This window comes from Conger conger, chromosome 11 (genome assembly GCF_963514075.1).
Source record: "Conger conger chromosome 11, fConCon1.1, whole genome shotgun sequence".
Taxonomy (NCBI): Eukaryota; Metazoa; Chordata; class Actinopteri; order Anguilliformes; family Congridae; genus Conger; species Conger conger.
The window spans coordinates 9,614,961-9,634,436 of NC_083770.1; the positions used below are offsets into that span (position 1 = coordinate 9,614,961).

The 19,476-nt window shown below is 40.9% G+C and overlaps 1 protein-coding gene across 1 annotated transcript in view; it reads right to left on the reverse strand.

Annotated features, from left to right (window-relative positions):
• loxhd1b (lipoxygenase homology PLAT domains 1b) overlaps positions 1 to 19,476 on the reverse strand; it is a 51,228-nt gene that overhangs the window by 28,551 nt on the left and 3,201 nt on the right. Inside the window, exons 2-17 of the mRNA XM_061260532.1 lie at positions 19,129 to 19,243; positions 15,159 to 15,239; positions 14,381 to 14,565; positions 12,477 to 12,575; positions 11,877 to 12,025; positions 8,471 to 8,594; positions 7,834 to 8,084; positions 6,147 to 6,282; positions 4,702 to 4,862; positions 4,519 to 4,605; positions 4,145 to 4,280; positions 3,024 to 3,178; positions 2,300 to 2,460; positions 1,346 to 1,422; positions 908 to 1,104; positions 626 to 818 (exon numbers count right to left, since the gene is read on the reverse strand). Of these exons, the coding sequence (XP_061116516.1) occupies positions 626 to 818; positions 908 to 1,104; positions 1,346 to 1,422; positions 2,300 to 2,460; positions 3,024 to 3,178; positions 4,145 to 4,280; positions 4,519 to 4,605; positions 4,702 to 4,862; positions 6,147 to 6,282; positions 7,834 to 8,084; positions 8,471 to 8,594; positions 11,877 to 12,025; positions 12,477 to 12,575; positions 14,381 to 14,565; positions 15,159 to 15,239; positions 19,129 to 19,243 (2,307 nt within the window). The remainder of the gene's footprint in view (positions 1 to 625; positions 819 to 907; positions 1,105 to 1,345; positions 1,423 to 2,299; positions 2,461 to 3,023; positions 3,179 to 4,144; positions 4,281 to 4,518; positions 4,606 to 4,701; positions 4,863 to 6,146; positions 6,283 to 7,833; positions 8,085 to 8,470; positions 8,595 to 11,876; positions 12,026 to 12,476; positions 12,576 to 14,380; positions 14,566 to 15,158; positions 15,240 to 19,128; positions 19,244 to 19,476) is intronic.

Sequence of the window (19,476 nt, forward strand, 5' to 3'; positions counted from 1 at the left end):
ATCACTTTATTAATGCAAGTATTGAATCAGTCAATCATGTAGCAACAAATAAATCCATAAAAGCATGCAGACATGGTCAGCTGTTTATCAGACCAAATGTCAGAATGGGGAAGAAATGTGAGTTTGGAATTATTGTTTGTGGCAGACAGGGTGGATTTATTAACTCAGAAACTTCTGATCTCCTGAGATTTCCAAGCACAACAGTCTCTAGGGTTTGCAGAGAAAAAAAAAAAAAAACCTCCAGTGAGCAGCAGTTCTGCAGGCAGCAACACCTTAATGTGAGAGGTCAGGCTGGTCTAAACTGACAGGAAGGTGACAGTAATGTAAATAACCACACATTACACCAGTGGTATGCAGAAGAGCATCTCTGAACACACTCATTAAACCTCTAAGCGGATAGGCTGCAGCAGCAGAAGACTTAATAAGTCTAAAAAATAAGTGTAATAAATACCTAATAAAGAGCTCACTGAGTGTATATGGCATATCAGATGGGGTCAACCATTCAGCCCTTCATTATATTCAATCTGTCAACACTTCATTAAATGCAGCGCTTGGTTATCATTATTACATCATTATTGCTTTTAAAGGAGACATTTAACACAGTTATTTGAGTGTGTTTTCCTACTTTTTTCAATTTCCAAAACCTCACTGGGGTAGATCTCCACCTCCACCTTCCCATCTGCCTCATCCTTGCACAGCCAGCGGTGGCTTGGGAACATGTACTGCTTTCTATGGACGGGAACCGTAATCTGCACACTGTCCAGGAACCAGCCAGCCCTTAGGCCTTCATTGGTATGTCCAATCAGGAGACGATTGATCTATCATGGAAGAACATAGAGAAATTCTTTTTTGGTATTTGACTGACACACACGGTTTTCATTATATTAACCAAATTAAGATGGCGTACTTGTCCTATATCGAAGGTATCAATGGTGAAGACATCAATGCGTCCGGTCTCAAAGTAGTTGCTCAGGTTGTTGTCAGAGACAACCAGCATCATCTTGCTGGAGTCTCCCTGGTCTCCATACAGTTTGACGAAGACCTTGGAGTCAGAACTGGCACCACTGATGTTGCCTGTCTTGACTGAAATGTGGTAGCTTGTGGCTGCAAGAGTATTAGCAAACACAAAATGAGTCACCTTGGAAATGCGTCAGAAAAAAAGAACAGTAAATCAGTTAATAAAGTGCTATACTCTATACTTACAGCACCAATACACCCCCATACAAAAACTTGTGGCTCTGTATATCTTTTAAGCAACCTTCTGAACTCTGAGTAAGTGCAGCTGGTGGTTTGTGATCTAGCTTTCATTTAAGGTTAATTGGGTGAAGTGTTGTTCTGTGCTTACTGTAAAGACTCTGTCCATCTGCAGTTGGCACTAACTCTCGAACTATTTGTCCATCATCCTCGTTTCCATCGAGCCACCTGGAAAAAGAAGCACATCTTTAAAACCGGATTGCCACACAGACCTGGACAAAGTTTGTTTCCAGAGAGCAATGGCCAGGAAAGGAGAAATCTTTAGGTGAAAAAGTGTAAAGCTGTAAAATGTTTGTGCAAATCTCCTGAAAACTTTGGAAAGAATATAACACATATAGTGGTTTATATTCAGAAGTATTCAGACCACTTCACTTTTTGCACATTTGCGTTGTAGATTCAATTGGATAAAATTATTTTTCCCCATCAATCTACACTCAATAACCCATAATGACAAATTGAAAACATGTTATTAGAAGTTTTTGCAAACGTATTAAAAATCAATGGAGACCTCATTTATATAAGTATTCAGACACTTAATTGAGTACTTTGTAGTAGCTTTGAGTCTTCTATCACAGGGGTCTACAGAGAGTTCCGTGGACTTCATGGCTTGGTTTTTGTCCTGACATGCAATTGTGAATTATAGAACCTTATATACACCAATTTGCCAGAGGCAGACCCCAATCAAGTTCTAGACACATCTGAAGGATGATTGAAGTAAACAAGATGCACCTGACCACAATTTGGAGTGCCACTGCAAAGGGTCTGAATACTTATGTAAATAAGAGATTTCAGTTTTTTGTTTTTAATATATTTTCAAAACATTCTAAAAACATGTTTTCATTCTGGGTTATCGAGTGTAGATGGGCAAAAATATTTATCCATTTAAAATTAAATCTACAATACAATAAAGTGTGCAAAAGTGGAGTACTTTCTGAAGCCACTGTATATGCAATATAGATTTCCATAGCTCATTTAGCATTTGTCATGGTAAATCCTGATGGCGTTTGTCGTGAATGCTTTGTGTGAGCAGGTGTGAGCAGCTTGCCTGTCACATGGGAACTCGATAGCCTCGTTCTCGGTCTTCCCCTCCTCCCTCACCACCACCTTGTCCAGGTACCAGCCAGCACCTCCGCCTTGGCCGTCGTGACCAATCCTCACTCTCTGAATCTTCCCCAGGGAAACGGCCTCAATCATGAACTCGTCCATCTGCAAAAGAAGTGCGGTAACAGCATGTACATTCATATTTAATTTGATTTCTTTTGGCTGACAGACAGCCAAAATGAATTTTACAAGAAATCTTACAACAGTATAACACTTTCTATCAAATGCTGCGTTGCTGGGCGAGCATATCTTTCTGACTAACATGGACAATAAACATCACTATTAAAGCATAATGAAGTTTAATACATCATAATGTCTTCTGTTCACTTCTAAGAAATCAATCTTGAAGGACTGAGTGTAGCAAGGCATTCATTTAAAATCAGTTTGGTTAGTACCTATTTTATTTTGATAGGTTGACAGCAAAATTACACAGAGCAAGTATTTCCACTTTTAATAATGCTGTGAAAAACTATCTTTCTAACAGGACTTGATCAGTTTTGTTAAGTCAGTAAACATTAACAAACTGTCTGTATAGCAGACATCATTATTCTGGCTCTTCAGTTATATTTATATTTACAAAAATACTATAAGTGGCAGAAATGTATTTATTTTCAATATTCAGCTACTGTACATGTCCATAGCTTTGAAAACGGGAGGCTGGGACTCACGTTCCCCTTCTCAAACTTGTTGACGTTGTTCTTGCAGTTGAGCAGGGTGCGGTCGCCGGTGTCTCCCTTGCTGCCGATAAGGCAGATGAAGACGGTGGCATCAGTGCCGCTGCCGCTGACGTTCGCTGTGTGGACCGTAACCCGGAACTTCACAACTGGCAAACAAGACATTACATTACATTACATGGCATTTAGCAGACGCTCTTATCCAGAGCGACGTACAACAAAGTGCAAATTACAAGAACAAGTGCAAAGAGGACCTGAGAGGACATATAGTTCCGAGTCCTAGTGTAAACATGCAGAAAATCAGAACCCTTTAAGAGTGCAATCAACTTTCAAACTAGCATACCACAATTGCAGCTAGAATTTAAAAAAATCTGTTCAAGATGAGCCTCGCATTCTTCAGCAAAACACAATTATGACTGAATATGTATCATACGAAAAAAGCCGGCTCGGTGGCAGTAAATATGTGTTTTCCTCCAGTGAGTAAAAAGGTCACGCAGCAATACAAATATATCACATTTAAGGCTCTGTGTTTTGTCACTTCTTTGAGGATATCAAGCTCTATTTCTTAGCATTGTGTATATACCCATTAAATTAGTTTTTGTGCTGCAATGTGTGCCGTCATAATGACCTTCTGTGTACCAAGTACCTGTATCGGAAATGCCTCCGATACAGGCCAAAATGCTGGATTGGGTATCGCCGAGTACGCAAATCTATGCACCGATTGCAATGTCATTTATCACGTGATAATAGCTCATTTACGCTACACAGGCTAACAACTACTTGTGCGGTGCTCGTGGAGAGTGTAACGTTAGTCAGAGCTAGCAAAATGTCAGCAATTTAGCAATATTTTACACTGGAAATTATTCCCACATGTATTTATTTTTGTTCTTTTCAAACTAGATACTAAAAGGAAATTCTATGGCATTCATATTCTGTATGTATTTGTTCATACCAGTGTGTTTTTTTACGCGCTGGCATCGGATCGGAATTCGGTATCGGTCGATACGCAAGTTCGGGTATCGGAATCGCTATCGAGCAGGAAACAATGGTATCGGAATGGTATCTCTAGAAAAAACATGCAGAAAAACTGAATAGCTGAAGGCTGGTGGTCCTACGTGGCAGAGGCGAAGCGATAAGTTCCCCTGTGGCAGGAAGTTCCCGGATAATCTCGTTGTCATCCTCGTTGATATCCAACCAGCGGGCACATAGGAATGTGTACTTCTCCTTTGTCAACGTCTTCATTAAAGTGAGCTTCATCAAGACACAGAGGATGACATGGGAGACAGCTTTCTTACTTTTCTTTCTAACACATGTATATGCATGTACACATGTAAATATCTTAAATATTTCAAATATGCAGTTAAGTATGATGAAATAGGCAATAGTGTTGCAGGCCAGAACAACAACAATGTGTATTATCTGGTTAAAGAATAAAATAATAAAAAAAGAGGATAAAATTCTTACGTAAGATTTTTATTTTCATTCTCACCTTGTCTAAATGCCAGCCTGCAAAGGGGTGTCGCTTTTCATGCCAAATACGGACTTTCAAAATCTTCCCCAATTCAGCCAGTTCAATCTGCATGTGTCCATTACAAATAGAAAGCCAACAACAGGATTACAAGAGAATGGGACCCACGTGTGCCAACGGTTTCTGCAGACACAATAGACCTACCATGAACTTATCTAACTGAGCCTGTTCAAAGTTGTCGGAGTTGTTGTTCAGCACGATTTCATCCGACTTCCCTTTCTCCCCGTAAATCTGCAGGCTGATGGGGGCATCTGTCCCTGCCCCTTTCACATCCGAGGTCCAGATCCACAGGGACCAAGGGTGCTCTGGGCAGGACAGGGGGACAAAGGTCAAAGGTGAGGAGCTTCTGAATAGACCTCAGTCCATTGCTGGGTGCTAAGACTCAAACCTTCACCAACACTGGTGATAAGCACTCTCGTTTGGCAGGGACACTATTTGGCAGAATACCAAATGGGATTGAGTTCTGGTTCAGGTGACAGAAGATTCCCAGAAATGGGAACACCAAAGATGGCTTAAAACCTGTCAAATGGTCATTTGATAGTGGAAACAAGTGGACAGACGGATAGTGGAAACTACAAGATTAATAAATGAATACATATTTGCAGAACATGTTTGGCCTGTGAGGATCTTTAAACATCCAGTAATACAGGAATAAATCATGGCCAATCTATTATCACTTGGGACATACAATGAGAGTGTGAGTCAGATTGAAGTTGCCTACACAAGGGAACAAGATACTGTTGTTGAAGGAAGTTAAATTGCTTTTACTGAAATTTCAATGGCTCCCAGCTCAACATGGTTTGACCAGTTTTGAAATAGCTGGTTGACCAGCTCAGACAAGCTACCAGCACTTGCAGATTAACCAGCTCACACCCAGCTAGACCGGCCTCATGACCATGTCCACAACAGCATTCAACATGGTGTGACTAGCTATGCACATAATTATAGAAATACTCTGCTACATCAGCTTGTGCACAAACCAAGGCAAAGTTTAGTTTCAGTCTGCAATATCAATGACTTTGTCTCTCTCCCTAGTTATAAGGAGCAATATTCAAGGGTATTTGTTGAAGCGTGCATACACAGCAAAATATATGAATGCTTTTATAAGGGAATTGTTGAAATGGGAGCGTGTCTATGTTCCCACAGCCCTATGTTCAGTTGACTTCACACTCAGCAGGCTGCTTGCATGGGACCTGAAGAAATCCAGTGTATGTTTGTGCAATTTAGACACAGTACACGTTCAATTATCTATACGTTTTTAATGAACAAGCAAACAAGCGAAATAAGAAAAAAAAAATACACTATTTATGCAGTTCACTTAAAACTGGAAAGGGCTCTACATCAGTACTTTTCAACCTTTTATGTGCCAGGAACAGGCATCTGCAAGTGCTGTCCTTTGAGGACTATTTTGACATCTAAATATATAAAGTTCAGTTTACACGATCAATAATAAACATTTAATTTTGAAAAAAAATTAAATCTTAGAAATGTGGGAACATAGGGCTGTGGGAACATAGGGATGACCCCGTTGAGGGAGAAATAGAATGGGTGAATATGTGAGAGAAACCGCTACTGGATAAACCACCCACTCTTCTGCCTCTTCTGACGCAGGGAGACCATCTCGTAGAGCTCCCTCTCGATCAGTCCGTCCCCCTCTTTCTCGTCCAACCACCGGCTGCACAGGAAGGTCTGCTCAATCCCCGTGAAGGGGCAATATATCACCACCTGGAACAGAGAGGGTAGAGCAAACACTGCCTTCCCCTGCTGACAATCAAACAGTTCAAGCAATATCCCATCGAAGGCTAAAAGTCCTATTTCGCACACCATAAGACACTCAACTCTGCTGTGAAACTTGACAAAATTCTTGGGATCATGGGATATAGTTAGGGAGGCTGAACGTTGGGAATAAATCATTTTTAAATAAAGATGTGAAATGAATAAGCCAATTACAATTAATGTAGAAGGTAGAAGGCGCTTATAATGATAATTAGGGTATAATAAAGACAAAAAGAAGCTAATTATTGACAATAGAAAATATTGGTTGAGTTGTCCCCACAGGGGTGGTTGGTAAGGGTTTGGGGAAGGAGGAGGAGAAGGGCAGAGAGAAATAACAACAACAGCAAAAACAAAAAAAACGTTCAAGCTAGGTTACCCGCAGTTGCTGGTTGACCAGTTAAAACCAGCTCCCAGCTTGACATGGCTTGACCAACTTAAGCTATGTTTTGAAATAGCTGGTTGACCAGCTACCAGGTCAGACAAGCTACCAGCACTAGCTGGTTGACCAGCTCACACCCAGCTAGAACAGCTTATGACTAGCTTAGCCATGCTGGTTGACCAGCTCATATCCAGCTAGACCAGCTTATGACCAGCTTGACCAGCACAATTTCCATACTGGTCAAGGTGGCATAGCTGGATTTTACAGCAGGGATCCTTTGCCCTCACATGACTGCAGGACTGCCACAAACTTGCCCTAACACTACCTCAAACACTGCCTCAAAGATATCCTAACAAAGCTTTGGTACAGTCTGAGCATGGTAAAAACATACACTCTGATATTTCCTTAACACTCCCTCAACATGGTACTGACACTGACCTAGCATTGACCTAACTCCGCCACATTGCAGACTCAGCACTGCCCCTGTAGCTCTAGATCATTAATTTGAAAATGGCCATTAGAGTCTTTACTACCCCATGTCACACTGTGATTTAGTATAATTATCATAATACAATCACATTCAATTTCTTATTGACAAGCATTCAATTTAAAATCTCATAAACGAAGTCACAGTGCAATATATATAATAATACCAACATATATTAACCAGACATTACAGACGGATGACAACATTAAAAGGGGCTTAGTAAGGTGTTGGGCTACCACGAGCCAGCTGAAGTGGAAGTTAGAGCAGCACTAGCTTCCGCATATGATGCACACAGGAGTGAAACAGATCTTTTGGGGGAATATTTGAAGGGCAGGGAGACGATTTGACTGACGTCAAATGAGGAGGGGGACGTTAAATGAGGATGTTCGCCGCTGGGTGAAAAGGACACTGATTTGAGGGGAACTGAAAATTGACAGACATTTCATCAACATACGCACCCACGGGTCGCGATTATCTAAAATCTTGTTTCCCAGGAATATATCCTGGTATATCTACTTTAGGATGCGTTTGTACGGTTATGAAGAATTGACTGAATTGAGGAAAAAGTTAATTTTGTCTTGAGCTTGTCTTTAAGCAAAGGGAAGTAAAACATACAAAATGGACGCCAGCCCACCTTCTCGCAGAACCACCCGGCGCTCACGCCGCCGTTGTCGTGGCCGATGGTGACGCGGCTGAGGGGGCTGAGCAGGGCGGAGATCTCCACCTTGAAGATGTCAGTGAGGCCCCGCTCGAACTTGCCGCCCTCCAGGAAGATCTTCCCGCTGTTCTTCAAACCCTTGGAGCCGTGCATGAGCATGTGAATCTTGGAGTTGGTCCCGGCGCCCCTTTGGTTGCCAGTTACCACATGGACGTTGTACACAATGCCTGCGGAGTGTGGTTACACGGCACCACAGTCAGCTACTCTCAGCTCTGGCAGCTAGGCCTCACTGTGTGAGCCAGCACAGATTAGCTAACCTTTAAATAATGTAGCAGCGGGAAAGATTATGATCTGTTATAATGTAATCAAAACAAAATCTGGCAGTTGAAAACTGAGCCGTGACCCAAACGCCTCTGTGACTTATATCTCAGGATGTTAAAGTAACCCGTAACATATTCGAAATGCACAGTAGCTACATAACTGAGATAAGTCAGGTAAAACAATCAATTATGCATCAGATTACACAGGACAACTGTGCTGGCTTTTGAAGGCTGTGTAGTGTAGTTGTGTTCCCAGGAGTTTTAGGGTTAGTGGTATCTCTCCGAGATCTCACCTGTGGGCTGACTGCCCCCCACCAGTATATCTCTCTGGATCTTCCCGTCATCCTCGTCCAAGGCAAACCAGCGGTTCACTGGGAACTCGTACAGAGACTTGTTCCCCATGTCGTCTACCAGCACCTGGAGAAAGGGCAGGAGAGGCAATAACAACCAAGCCTCTGGTTCAGAACCTGAGAATGTATCAAGCTTATTGCAAAGACTACTTTTCTTGTAATTCACGGGATTTCACAAATAAAAAGTATTATTCTTCTGTAGGCCTACCTGCAATCCTTTTAAATATGCATTAAATGCGTAGATTAGTGCCTGGATTAGTGTCTGGAACAATCGATTTGAATTGATTGAGGGCTGAAGGTAAAGAACCTGTCTTGCTGCACTTTTTTTCCATGAAATCAATCTCTCATTTAATATATAATCAGCATTATTTTCAGACCAATTTCCACTATGTACCATGGTAATGCCAGATATAGGAATTACAACATGGAGTCAAACTAAGTTGAATTCTAAGGACTAACTACTTTTTCACTTTTTATTTGGATGGATTGAGGTATCCATTTTTTTTTTTTAAGTTAATTTTAAGTCTATGCAAGTAAGGAGGCATCACAACTTTGTTTTAGGTGCCATGTACAATCTATGAAGATGTTAGATAGATCTTATGAGGGGCCATGTATAGGAAGTGTATTATAAAGATATATACGTGCTTTAGTCTCCAAAAGCCTTCAAAAGAGAAAAAATATAATCTGTGCACTATTTGAGCAACATACAGTGGTGGCCAAAATTATTAGAAAATATTGACCTTTTCTTGCCTCCAAAACATGATTTCATTTCATAATGTTCATGAAACATGTAGATGGTTGCTTTGAGCACAACAAATATCAGATGAATTGAGTCCTACTGTTTTTATCCACTTTTAACTTTAATATTTGGTATGTCCACCTTTTGCAGCAATTACAGCAGCACATCTCTCTGGAATAGTGTCAATATATTTCCTGAGAACTTCAACACTAATGTTATCCCATGCCTTCTGCAACTCAAGCCAAAGGCTTTCCTTTCAAGGTACAATAGATCTGTTCAGTTTATTGTCCAACTCGCCCCAAATTTGCTCGATGGGGTTGAGGTCCGGACTTTGAGGGGGCCAGTCCATCATTCCAGTAGATTCCTTCTGTCGCAGGTAGTTCCGCCAATAGTTAGAAGAATGTTTAGGGTCATTGTGCTCTTGGAAAATAAATCCAGGCTCAATAAGACGACTCCCAGATGGTACTCCGTGCCTCACCAGAATGTTGTGGTATACTTTCTTATCCATGATGCCATCAATTTTCACTAAGTCACCTGAAATGGCACCCCACACCATAATACTACCCCCTCCGTGTTTAACTATTGGCAAGACACACTCATTTTTATATCTCTCCCCCTCCCTCCGTCGAACATATACTCTTCGCTTGTTGCCAAACCGTTCAAACTTGGACTCATCAGTCCACAACACTTTATACCAATCTTCCTTTGTCCATTTCTTGTGTTCTTTTGCAAATTTCTGGCGTTTCACTATATTTTTCTCTCTCAGTAATGGTTTCTTTGCTGCTATTCTGCCAACAAGTCCTTCTTCTCCCAGTTTCCGACGCACAGTTCTTGAAGACACTGTTGCACCATTAGTCATTGTGGTGTTGATCTCGTCACGCAGTTCTCGTGAGGTCTTTCTTCGGTCCTTAAGACTGAGAATTTTGAGATGCTTCACTTGTCTGTCTGAAAGTTTCTTTTTTCTACCTCTCCCCTTTCGGTTCTGGTGTGAATTGGTGGCATCATGGCGGTCTAAAGTGTACTTTACAGTGCTTGGACTGCATCTCAAGTCCTTGGCTATGGGCCGGTAACTCCAGCCAGCATCAAAAAGGGCCTTTATTCCAACCCGTTGCTCACTCGTTAGCTCCTTCTTCACCTTAGCCATGTTCAAAGAGCAAAATGTGCTTCAAGACTACTTCTAGAGGCTTTGAATTTATACCAATTGGTGGTGTGGCCTCAGTGACAAAACCCTGATGTTACCAATCACTTAATGAGCAGGATAGGCCTTGTACATTCAAAAGAATCACACAGCTGTGTCCTAAGACTCTTGCATCACCATCAATTTAACCACGATCACACCTGACAGTGATTACATTGGTAATTTGGCTTCTTCTGTGAAGGAACATGATTGTGTGACATTGACAGTGAAAATAGGCTTGTTTTTTGTATGGAAAATGATGTAAATCTCCTTATGATGGCTCTATTCTATGGTTTATAGAGCATAATGATGACTTTGTAGATATTTGATTTGTTTTATGGGTATTTTAATGGCCAATTCAACAAAAACAATTGAAACCTCTTAAATATGCCAAGTGTTCTAATAATTTTGGCCACCACTGTATTTCAGAAACATTTTACTAAATATAGGTTCAATGACTTACATAGGATAAGTTCAATTAGATCATTTAAAAAAACCTAGTTGGAGTGCTGGTATAATTCAAAGAATAACCATTACATGCTCTGTATAATGATTAGCTTGAGTAAAACCAATCTGGTAATGAAGCCTGGTGCTTCATCACAGGTGGAATAGAATGACTGTTATGGCCAGATGACCTCATCTCATTATTGCATTCATGATTTAGTGAAGGGGTGGGGCAACCTCCTAATAGGGTGTGTATGTGTGTGTGTGTGTGTGTGTGTGTGTGTGTGTGTGTGTGTCAGAGGAGTTGTGGGCACATAGCTTGCATACCTGCCAGACCTTCCACATCTCATGTTTCACAAGTGTCACTATCAAATAACGTTACCTGCAGTTACATGTTCATGAAAGTACCTTGTCAGCCTAAGACTTGTTTACACAATGTACTTATTATACAAGAACACTGGTGCTGTCTGTCTCCAATCCCACTCTACCTCCTTATTCTCAGTTAAACTTCCACGTCAATTATTTCAACCAGCCCAGAGTAATCATCATTTTTATTCTCAAAAGAAAGGCTGGATTCAGCCAATGTTGAACCACAATGTCCGTAACTTTTCTAATTTAGCAAATTGACATTTTCCTCCATGGCAAAATAAATTCAATGTCTGCATTTAATTGTGAATGAAATGAAAAATGTGATTGAAACCGGGCCTAATACTGAGATCAGACAGATAGAAACCAACATCAAAACCACAATATTGGCCTTGAGGCTTAAAACCATCTAAAGAGCCTTGGGGCCCGATTTACTAAGACCTTCAGCTCAGCATGCGCAAAACCTGTTAGCACCCACAAAGCTAGTAACACAACCAATGATTGGCGCAAAGCAATACCATGACCAGTCATTGGTCGTGTTATTGGTTTTGCGTGGGCTAAACGGTTTTGCTCAGGCCTGAGTAAACCAGGCCCCTGGGATTCAGGCTGGGAGACCTCAGTACCTTTTCCACAAACCAGCCTGCAGAAGTGCCCTTGTTGTTGTGACCGATGGTGATCTTCCTGATTTTGCCCAAGTTTGGAGCCTCAAGGGTGAACTTGTCTTCAGACGCACGCTCAAAGTTGTCTTTGTCATTGTCCAGCCTCCTCTCCCCTTCACGGTCGGTTGTTAAGAGAAATACGTGTCAGCGGAATGATGGTCCGTAATAAATTTGTGTGGCAAGAATGAGTATGCACCACTTTAGGTACACCAGTACACCAGCTCATTAATGTAAATATCTGATAAGCCATTCATGTGACAGCAACTGAATGCATAAAAGCATGCAGACATAGTCAATAGGTAGCATTGTTCTTCAGAACAAACATCAGAATGGGGAAGAAATGTGATCAAAGGGACTTTGACCGTGGGATGATTGTTGGTGCCAGACTGCCTCATGCTATCATGTCAACAAGGTATGCTGTTCTGGGGCAAAGGGAGGCACTTCCCAGTACCTAATAAAATGATCACTGAGTGTATATATTGGATATATAAACAGAAGACAAAGATATAGATATAATGTAGAAATATTCCAAACAGACTAGTGTCTGTGAAATACAAGGCTGACCTGTATCACCATTTTCTCCAAAAATATTAATGAAGACATCAGCATCGGTTCCACTGCCCTTCACATCCGGAGTGAAGACGCTCACAATGTATTTGTTGTCTGTGGATTGAAAAATACATTATGGATAACACAGCTATTCTCTATTCTCTCCCAACCTTGTGAATTACAAGCTCTATGTAGTCAAGATTTGAGTCACATACAGCATGTGACTGAGCATGTTTGCACGTTTGTCTTACTTTCGGCCCATGAACTAAGCTCCCATACCATGGCTATCCAATGCAAAATAACTGAATATCCGCATAGCAGGTAACCATGTTAAAATTTCATGCTATTTGTATCCCATTCAATGTTACATTAGATTGCTCCATTAAACAGGAGGGTTTGGAATTACAGTGAAGATGTCTATCACCCTCTGTAGCCATTTGCTTCAAGGAACATTAATCTAAATGCTTCAATGCACAACTGCTAGTGGAGGCAATTGAGCAGAGATCGAATCACTGCACACATTAATTCAATTTCCATCAAAACATCTTGTAACTCTGCTCGTGTGGAGTTACTGTTCAGAAGAAAGACAAAAAAACTGTTGTGCTCATTGAAAACGAGACAGCACTCAGTTTAGTGACTCACGGTGACATTGTCTTTTAAGACCATTTTCTCTTTCTGAACATAAAGGACTTTTGCAACAACACTTCTTCTTTTGAAGGTAGCCTTCAGTCTGACACTAAGGAGCCTTTGTCTTTAACTGTGTGGGAAGGGCGGCCTGTAGCGTAGTGGCTAAGGTACAGTACTGTGCAGAAGTCTTAGGCACCCTAGACTTTATTATATGTTGGTTTATTTTTTGTGTTAGTATAAAAGAACACATTTGAGATTTCCAAATATTCATTTTACAAAAGATTTAATTTTACAGAGACATTTTTGTATTTAATTTTAAAAAGTAACATATTACTGTAAGCAATTGACTACTTTTTACATACTTGATCAAGGCTGTCTGAGATCAGAAGGCAGGAGTCAACCTAAGTCTGCAGAAGAACTGCTGATTGTCTTATAGAACTGCAGGACAGCGTTGGCTATCATAGAGAAGTGATGCAGTTTTAACGCCGAAGGGTGGTCACAAAAAATATTGATTTGATTCAGTTTTTAACTATTCTGCCGAATTAATAAAATGTAATGTAAAACGTTTATTTAGGATCTTTCATTGTATTATTTCTGAAAGAAACTTATCTGTACAGAATGTTATACAGGTGCCGAAGACTTTTGCACAGTACTGTACGTGAGTGGGACCCGGTTGGTGGTGGTCTGAGCCCCGGTGTAGCCACAATAAGATCTGTGCAGCTGTTGGGGCTATGAGCCAGGCCCTTCACCCCACATTGTTCCAGGGGGGATTTTACCCTGCTTAGTCTAATGAACTGTAAATCGCTTTTGATAAAAGTGTCAGCTAATTAGCTGTAATGTAGCATGTGAAGTAAAGCAGGGCCCTGGAGTGGCTCAATAAGGAAAGGCTCTCAATAAGAGCACAGATACATATATTTTGAGTTCAAGATCAGGTATCGGGTTGCCAGACAGTAACGATTCCTGCTGACTTCCTCCTTAGCCCGGGGTGGTAGTACCACCAATTATGTGTTGCCCTGCATGGCTAGCATTTACCGTTGGCACAAGCATGCTGGGAATTTGGTTCTGGGCCATGGGGCCAACCCATGCAATAAAAAGGAAACAGAGCCTTTACTGGGTGAGTCACCCAGTAATCAATCCAGGTTGAAGTTAAACACTTTTGAGTGATGTTTATTTAGGGGTTAACAACACTTTGGTTGGCCTGGACTCACATTATAATGTACAATAACTTTGTTTCGAAATGGCTAAAAGCGGTACTGTGTTCTGTGAAGCTCCGCTTTACGTAATCCACCTACATTTTGGCATATCCATGGGGTCCAGGGTGCCCAGCAGGTCACGCACGAAAAGGCAATCGCCTTCTTCTTTGCTCAGCCAGTTGTTACAGGAGAAGTAGAAGCGCAGATGGGGCCGGCTCATGTCCGTCACCACCACCCGGTCCAGGAACCATCCGGAACTCATCCCTGTGTTATCGTGTCCAATCCTGCGGGAGACGGGAACCACGTGACATGACATCACCAGCTTGCATCAGAATGAATGCTGCCGTGTGGGCATTGTGCAACCAATGACAGTGCACAACTGGCTATATATGCATGCCTAGCGATTTCAGTAAGCTAATATTTAACCAGAAGATCCAAAACCAAAAAAATATCTCTAAAGAAACAAGTTTCTTAATTGGAAATCCTTTTGAATCTAGACATTCGCATTCAACAACTTTTTGTCTTTTCAGGATTGAAAGTTCTGTCTCTCCTAATTAAGGAAAAATAATTCCATGCTGATTTAACCTAGGCCTGTGCATGAATATCAAAATACTAAACATAGGCGATATTTGTTATATCCCCCGACACCCAGCGGAAAAAAGTATTCACATTTTTGACACATTACATGTGTCTTGGATAAGAAAACCATGTTTCAGTTATTTTTTATATTCTTGAATTCATTTGTATTTAATGTTATAATATTGTAGGGTAGGTCTTATCATAGTCCTCTTGAGAAGACCAGAGACTCAAAAATGACTTGCTGGGTCTTGGGAGGATATATTCACTTTAGAAGTCAAACATTCTCTGAGCAGCATACCTTATTTTATAGATTGGTCCAACATTATTTGTTTTGACTCTGAAAACATCAGTTTTATTTTTCTCAAATGCCGTTCTGTTTCTGAAATGAGAAATATGTAATTAATGGTTTGTAAAGAGATTTCTTTTTCACCCAAAACAGATATGGATCACCCAGAAAATGCACAGGATCTTAATACAGAGGAATACTGAGCTAGCTTCATCATTAGTGATTCTATAACCAAAGCATAATGTGCTATGAATGGCATTACCCTTCTGCAACTTCTTATAGGGAAACCCTCTACACAGTGTACAGGCTCTGAATAAAATATGCAGCCTCAACAAAGATTGGTAAGCTGAAGTTTGCCATTCGCACTGACTCACATTTAAACCTATTATTTGCTGCTTAATACTTACAGGCAACTGGTGCTCAGTCAGACAACTCACAATGAATTAAGCGATGTTTATTGAGGTTAATAAATATTGCCAAACAGCATGCCAACGAGCACTGCAGCAGCATGCAGAATGAGTCAGGCAGGGCAATAGCAACATGCAGAATGAGTCAGGCAGGGCAATGGCAACATGCAGAATGAGTCAGGCAGGGTAATGGCCACATGCAGAATGAGTCAGGCAGGGCAATAGCAACAAGCAGGATGAGTCAGGCAGGGTAATGGCCACATGCAGAATGAGTCAGGCAGGGTAATGGCCACATGCAGAATGAGTCAGGCAGGGCAATAGCAGCAGAATGAGTCAGGCAGGGCAATGGCAGCAGAATGAGTCAGGCAGGGCAATAGCAGCAGAATGAGTGAGGCAGGGCAATAGCAGCAGAATGAGTGAGGCAGGGCAATAGCAGCATGCAGAATGAGTCAGGCAGGGCAATAGCAGCAGAATGAGTGAGGCAGGGCAATAGCAGCAGAATGAGTGAGGCAGGGCAATAGCAGCAGAATGAGTGAGGCAGGGCAATAGCAGCATGCAGAATGAGTCAGGCAGGGCAATGGCAGCAGAATGAGTCAGGCAGGGCAATAGCAGCAGAATGAGTCAGGCAGGGCAATAGCAACATGCAGAATGAGTCAGGCAGGGCAATAGCAGCATGCAGAATGAGTCAGGCAGGGCAATGGCAGCAGAATGAGTCAGGCAGGGCAATAGCAGCAGAATGAGTCAGGCAGGGCAATAGCAACATGCAGAATGAGTCAGGCAGGGCAACAGCAGCAGAATGAGTCAGGCAGGGTAATGGCCACATGCAGAATGAGTCAAGCAGGGCAATAGCAGCAGAATGAGTCAGGCCGGGCAATGGCAGCAACATGCAGATGAGTTGGTTTAAATAGCCCCTCCCATTAAGACGTAAGCATCATGTGAGTGGACGGTGCTTCTTGAGTTGTCTGCCTGAACTAGCTCCATAGGCTTCACATCATAAACAGATAAAACCCAGGGAAAATGTTTGGTTGCATGTATTATGGATTCCTAACACAATCTGTGGGTCAGTTATAACCTAACATGTTGGAAGAAACACATTTAATGAGTTTCGTTTTACAGTATGCCTCCCCCTTGTTAACGCTCTCCCTGAAGTCATAAATATGACTGCGCTCCAATATATTTTCCTGCACACAGGTTGGGAGGCACTGTTTTAATTTTATTATGCTGCTCCCCAAAAACTTGCAACATTTTTCCAGCGCAGCTATATTTAATGGACCCCCAACAAGCGTTACTCATTAAGGAGGAGGTATATATTTTCTATAGATCACTTCATATAATTTCAAACATAGTTTACACAAGCATGATACATGTGTAGACTGTAATGTGTAGACTTATATTGCTAGTAAAATAAGTATATAAAAATGTACATAAAGCACTGTTATAGAAATGTACAGATGACAACAAAGATGTGAAATGTATGATTAAAAAGTGTGATAAACCCACAAGCAAACTTTGGAAATAATGCAATTTAGACACAAGTGTGTCTCAAAATCCATTTCAATTCCAAAATGTTGCATTATTGTCAATCACCATCCTGAGGGATTGTACTAGACACAAAAAACACACAACTGAAACTTACCTTATTGAAATTATTTACTTAATTAAATATCCTTTCAGAATCAGTTGTCCCCAACACAGTAATAACTGATATTGTTTTCTTTCTGACTAAAGAGCCATTTTGAGTGACAACCTATGGGTGTCTACATTTCCAATTTACCTTATATCAAAGGAGAACAAAGTCGATTGGTGGCACACTGAAAAAATGTGAACTTTTTTCCTGTTTACAATGAATATGGTGTTAAGAGCTTCACAGTGAGACAACAAAAATCTGGAAAAGGTTCTGGTTCAAAAATTGCATACGAAGCAGAACTGGAGCATAGTCTTAATGCCATAATAAACTGGAGGAAAAGTTCACATATTTTATTCCCGTGACATTTGAATTGCATACACCAAAAACTACACATACCATTCCATTCTTTTGTCAATGGCATAGGAAATGGGAAAGCCAGTATGGAATGCTATGCATAGTAGACTCATTTAAATCGTTTAGTTCCCAAATTATAAAAACCTTACTGGAAGCAGCATGATATTGTATAACTGTTTTTAATAATGGAAGATCTACTATGTTATGCATTTCCATACAGCCACGGGCAACACATTGCATTCATCACTTAGCCGCGTGTTCATGCTTGCTCTGTAATTTTACCATGTTGCTCATTATTCATTTCAATACGCAGACTCTGTGGTTTCCTTCTTTTCCTTACATAATTGACAGACCAGTTCCCAGTATGATTGATCCTTTATTGACAATGCTTTGGATTCTAATTTATTACATTTAAAAGTGAATTCAAAATTGCACTGTAATATATGCAAATTACATTTTCATAGCTTTTATTTAATTTTGTCTCAATGTTTGGTTTATTAAGTTGCTTTCCTTCCAAAAAACAGCTTATCCTACAGCATTATTCCTCATAACATAAGCTATCGTTTGTGAAGCCAGTCTTTATTGCAGTTTAGATTTGTTTTTCTCTGCTTTCAGATAGACTGTGCACTTTTTGATTTGTACACTGATGGTTGGATAAATCACTGTCACTGTGGCAAAGTAGTATGTAAATCATGATGCAGGCAAGTTTCAATTTAAGCAAAGTGTGTAGCTAAATGTTATAGAGTTTGCTAAGAGAACATCTGTCAAAACCCTATATTGGTTATTTAGTTTCTGATAGCAAATATATTACATCAGAGATACCACACCAAGCAAACCAGACAACTGCATTGTATTTCCATAGTGCAATGTCATAGATAGCGCCATAAAGCATTTCATGAAAATGCATGCAGTTGGTTGGTAGCTTGCTAGCAAAAGCCCCAGACAGCTATCTAGGAAGAGCTACAAATGTGACCATGGTAAAATGTTCTAGAATAGCATGCATGCTAGCACCATTCAAAACGCAGGGTGGGGTAAGTATAGCCCTGTTTTAATACCACCTCTACTGTGTAGTAAGTGGAAAACCAGTACCTCTTTTCAGTGCTGTTGGATTGGAGAGAAATGCAGAGTATCGAGTTAAATTAACCATAATTGTCATTTCCCCAAACAGTATTTAATGTGAATTTCAGTTAAAACAAAGAATTAGTTAAATTATATAAAACCATTCAATGGCATATAGTAATAGAACATTTGAATCTTAAGCATTAAGATAAATTGTATTAAACTACATCAGAATCTCTGGTAACACAATATAGCCTATGTGTTATATCAAGTACACCTATTCATTAGGAGGATTAGGGTGAATTTTTGTGGCTAGAGACAATGGCTAAGTGATACCTTTGTGCTTAATTAAAACTAATCTAGGTGTATATATTTGAATTACAGTTTCTGTTTTCCTTTGGATGTTACACCCAGAGATTGGCCTGTTTTGCATATGAGATTATATTATCCTTCAAATCTATCATCTTCAGATATAGCACACTGAAGGTAATGCACGGTGCTGTAAGTGCCATATGAAACCTATGAAGAGACTCACTTGCTGGCCAGGTGCACCTTGGGCGTGATGCCATAGTCTCCAAAGAAAGTGACAAACACATTGGCGTCTGTACCTGCCCCTCTTTCATCTCCAGTGATGGTGACCACCTCATACACTGCGGGTGTATGAGGCGACCGAGAGAAAGAGAGAGAGACAGTGAGAGACACGGAGACAGACTGGCATTCAGAGATGGGCACGGGCTGCCGTGGAAGGGCATGTTGTGGCCAATGGGCAGCTGTGTTGTTTGCTCATCACCAGAGAGCCGTGATGTTTGCGCACCCGTATGTGGCGATCCATTGCGTACCCAATACCCAGCACGCACGGCTGCTTACAACACCGCCCCATTGC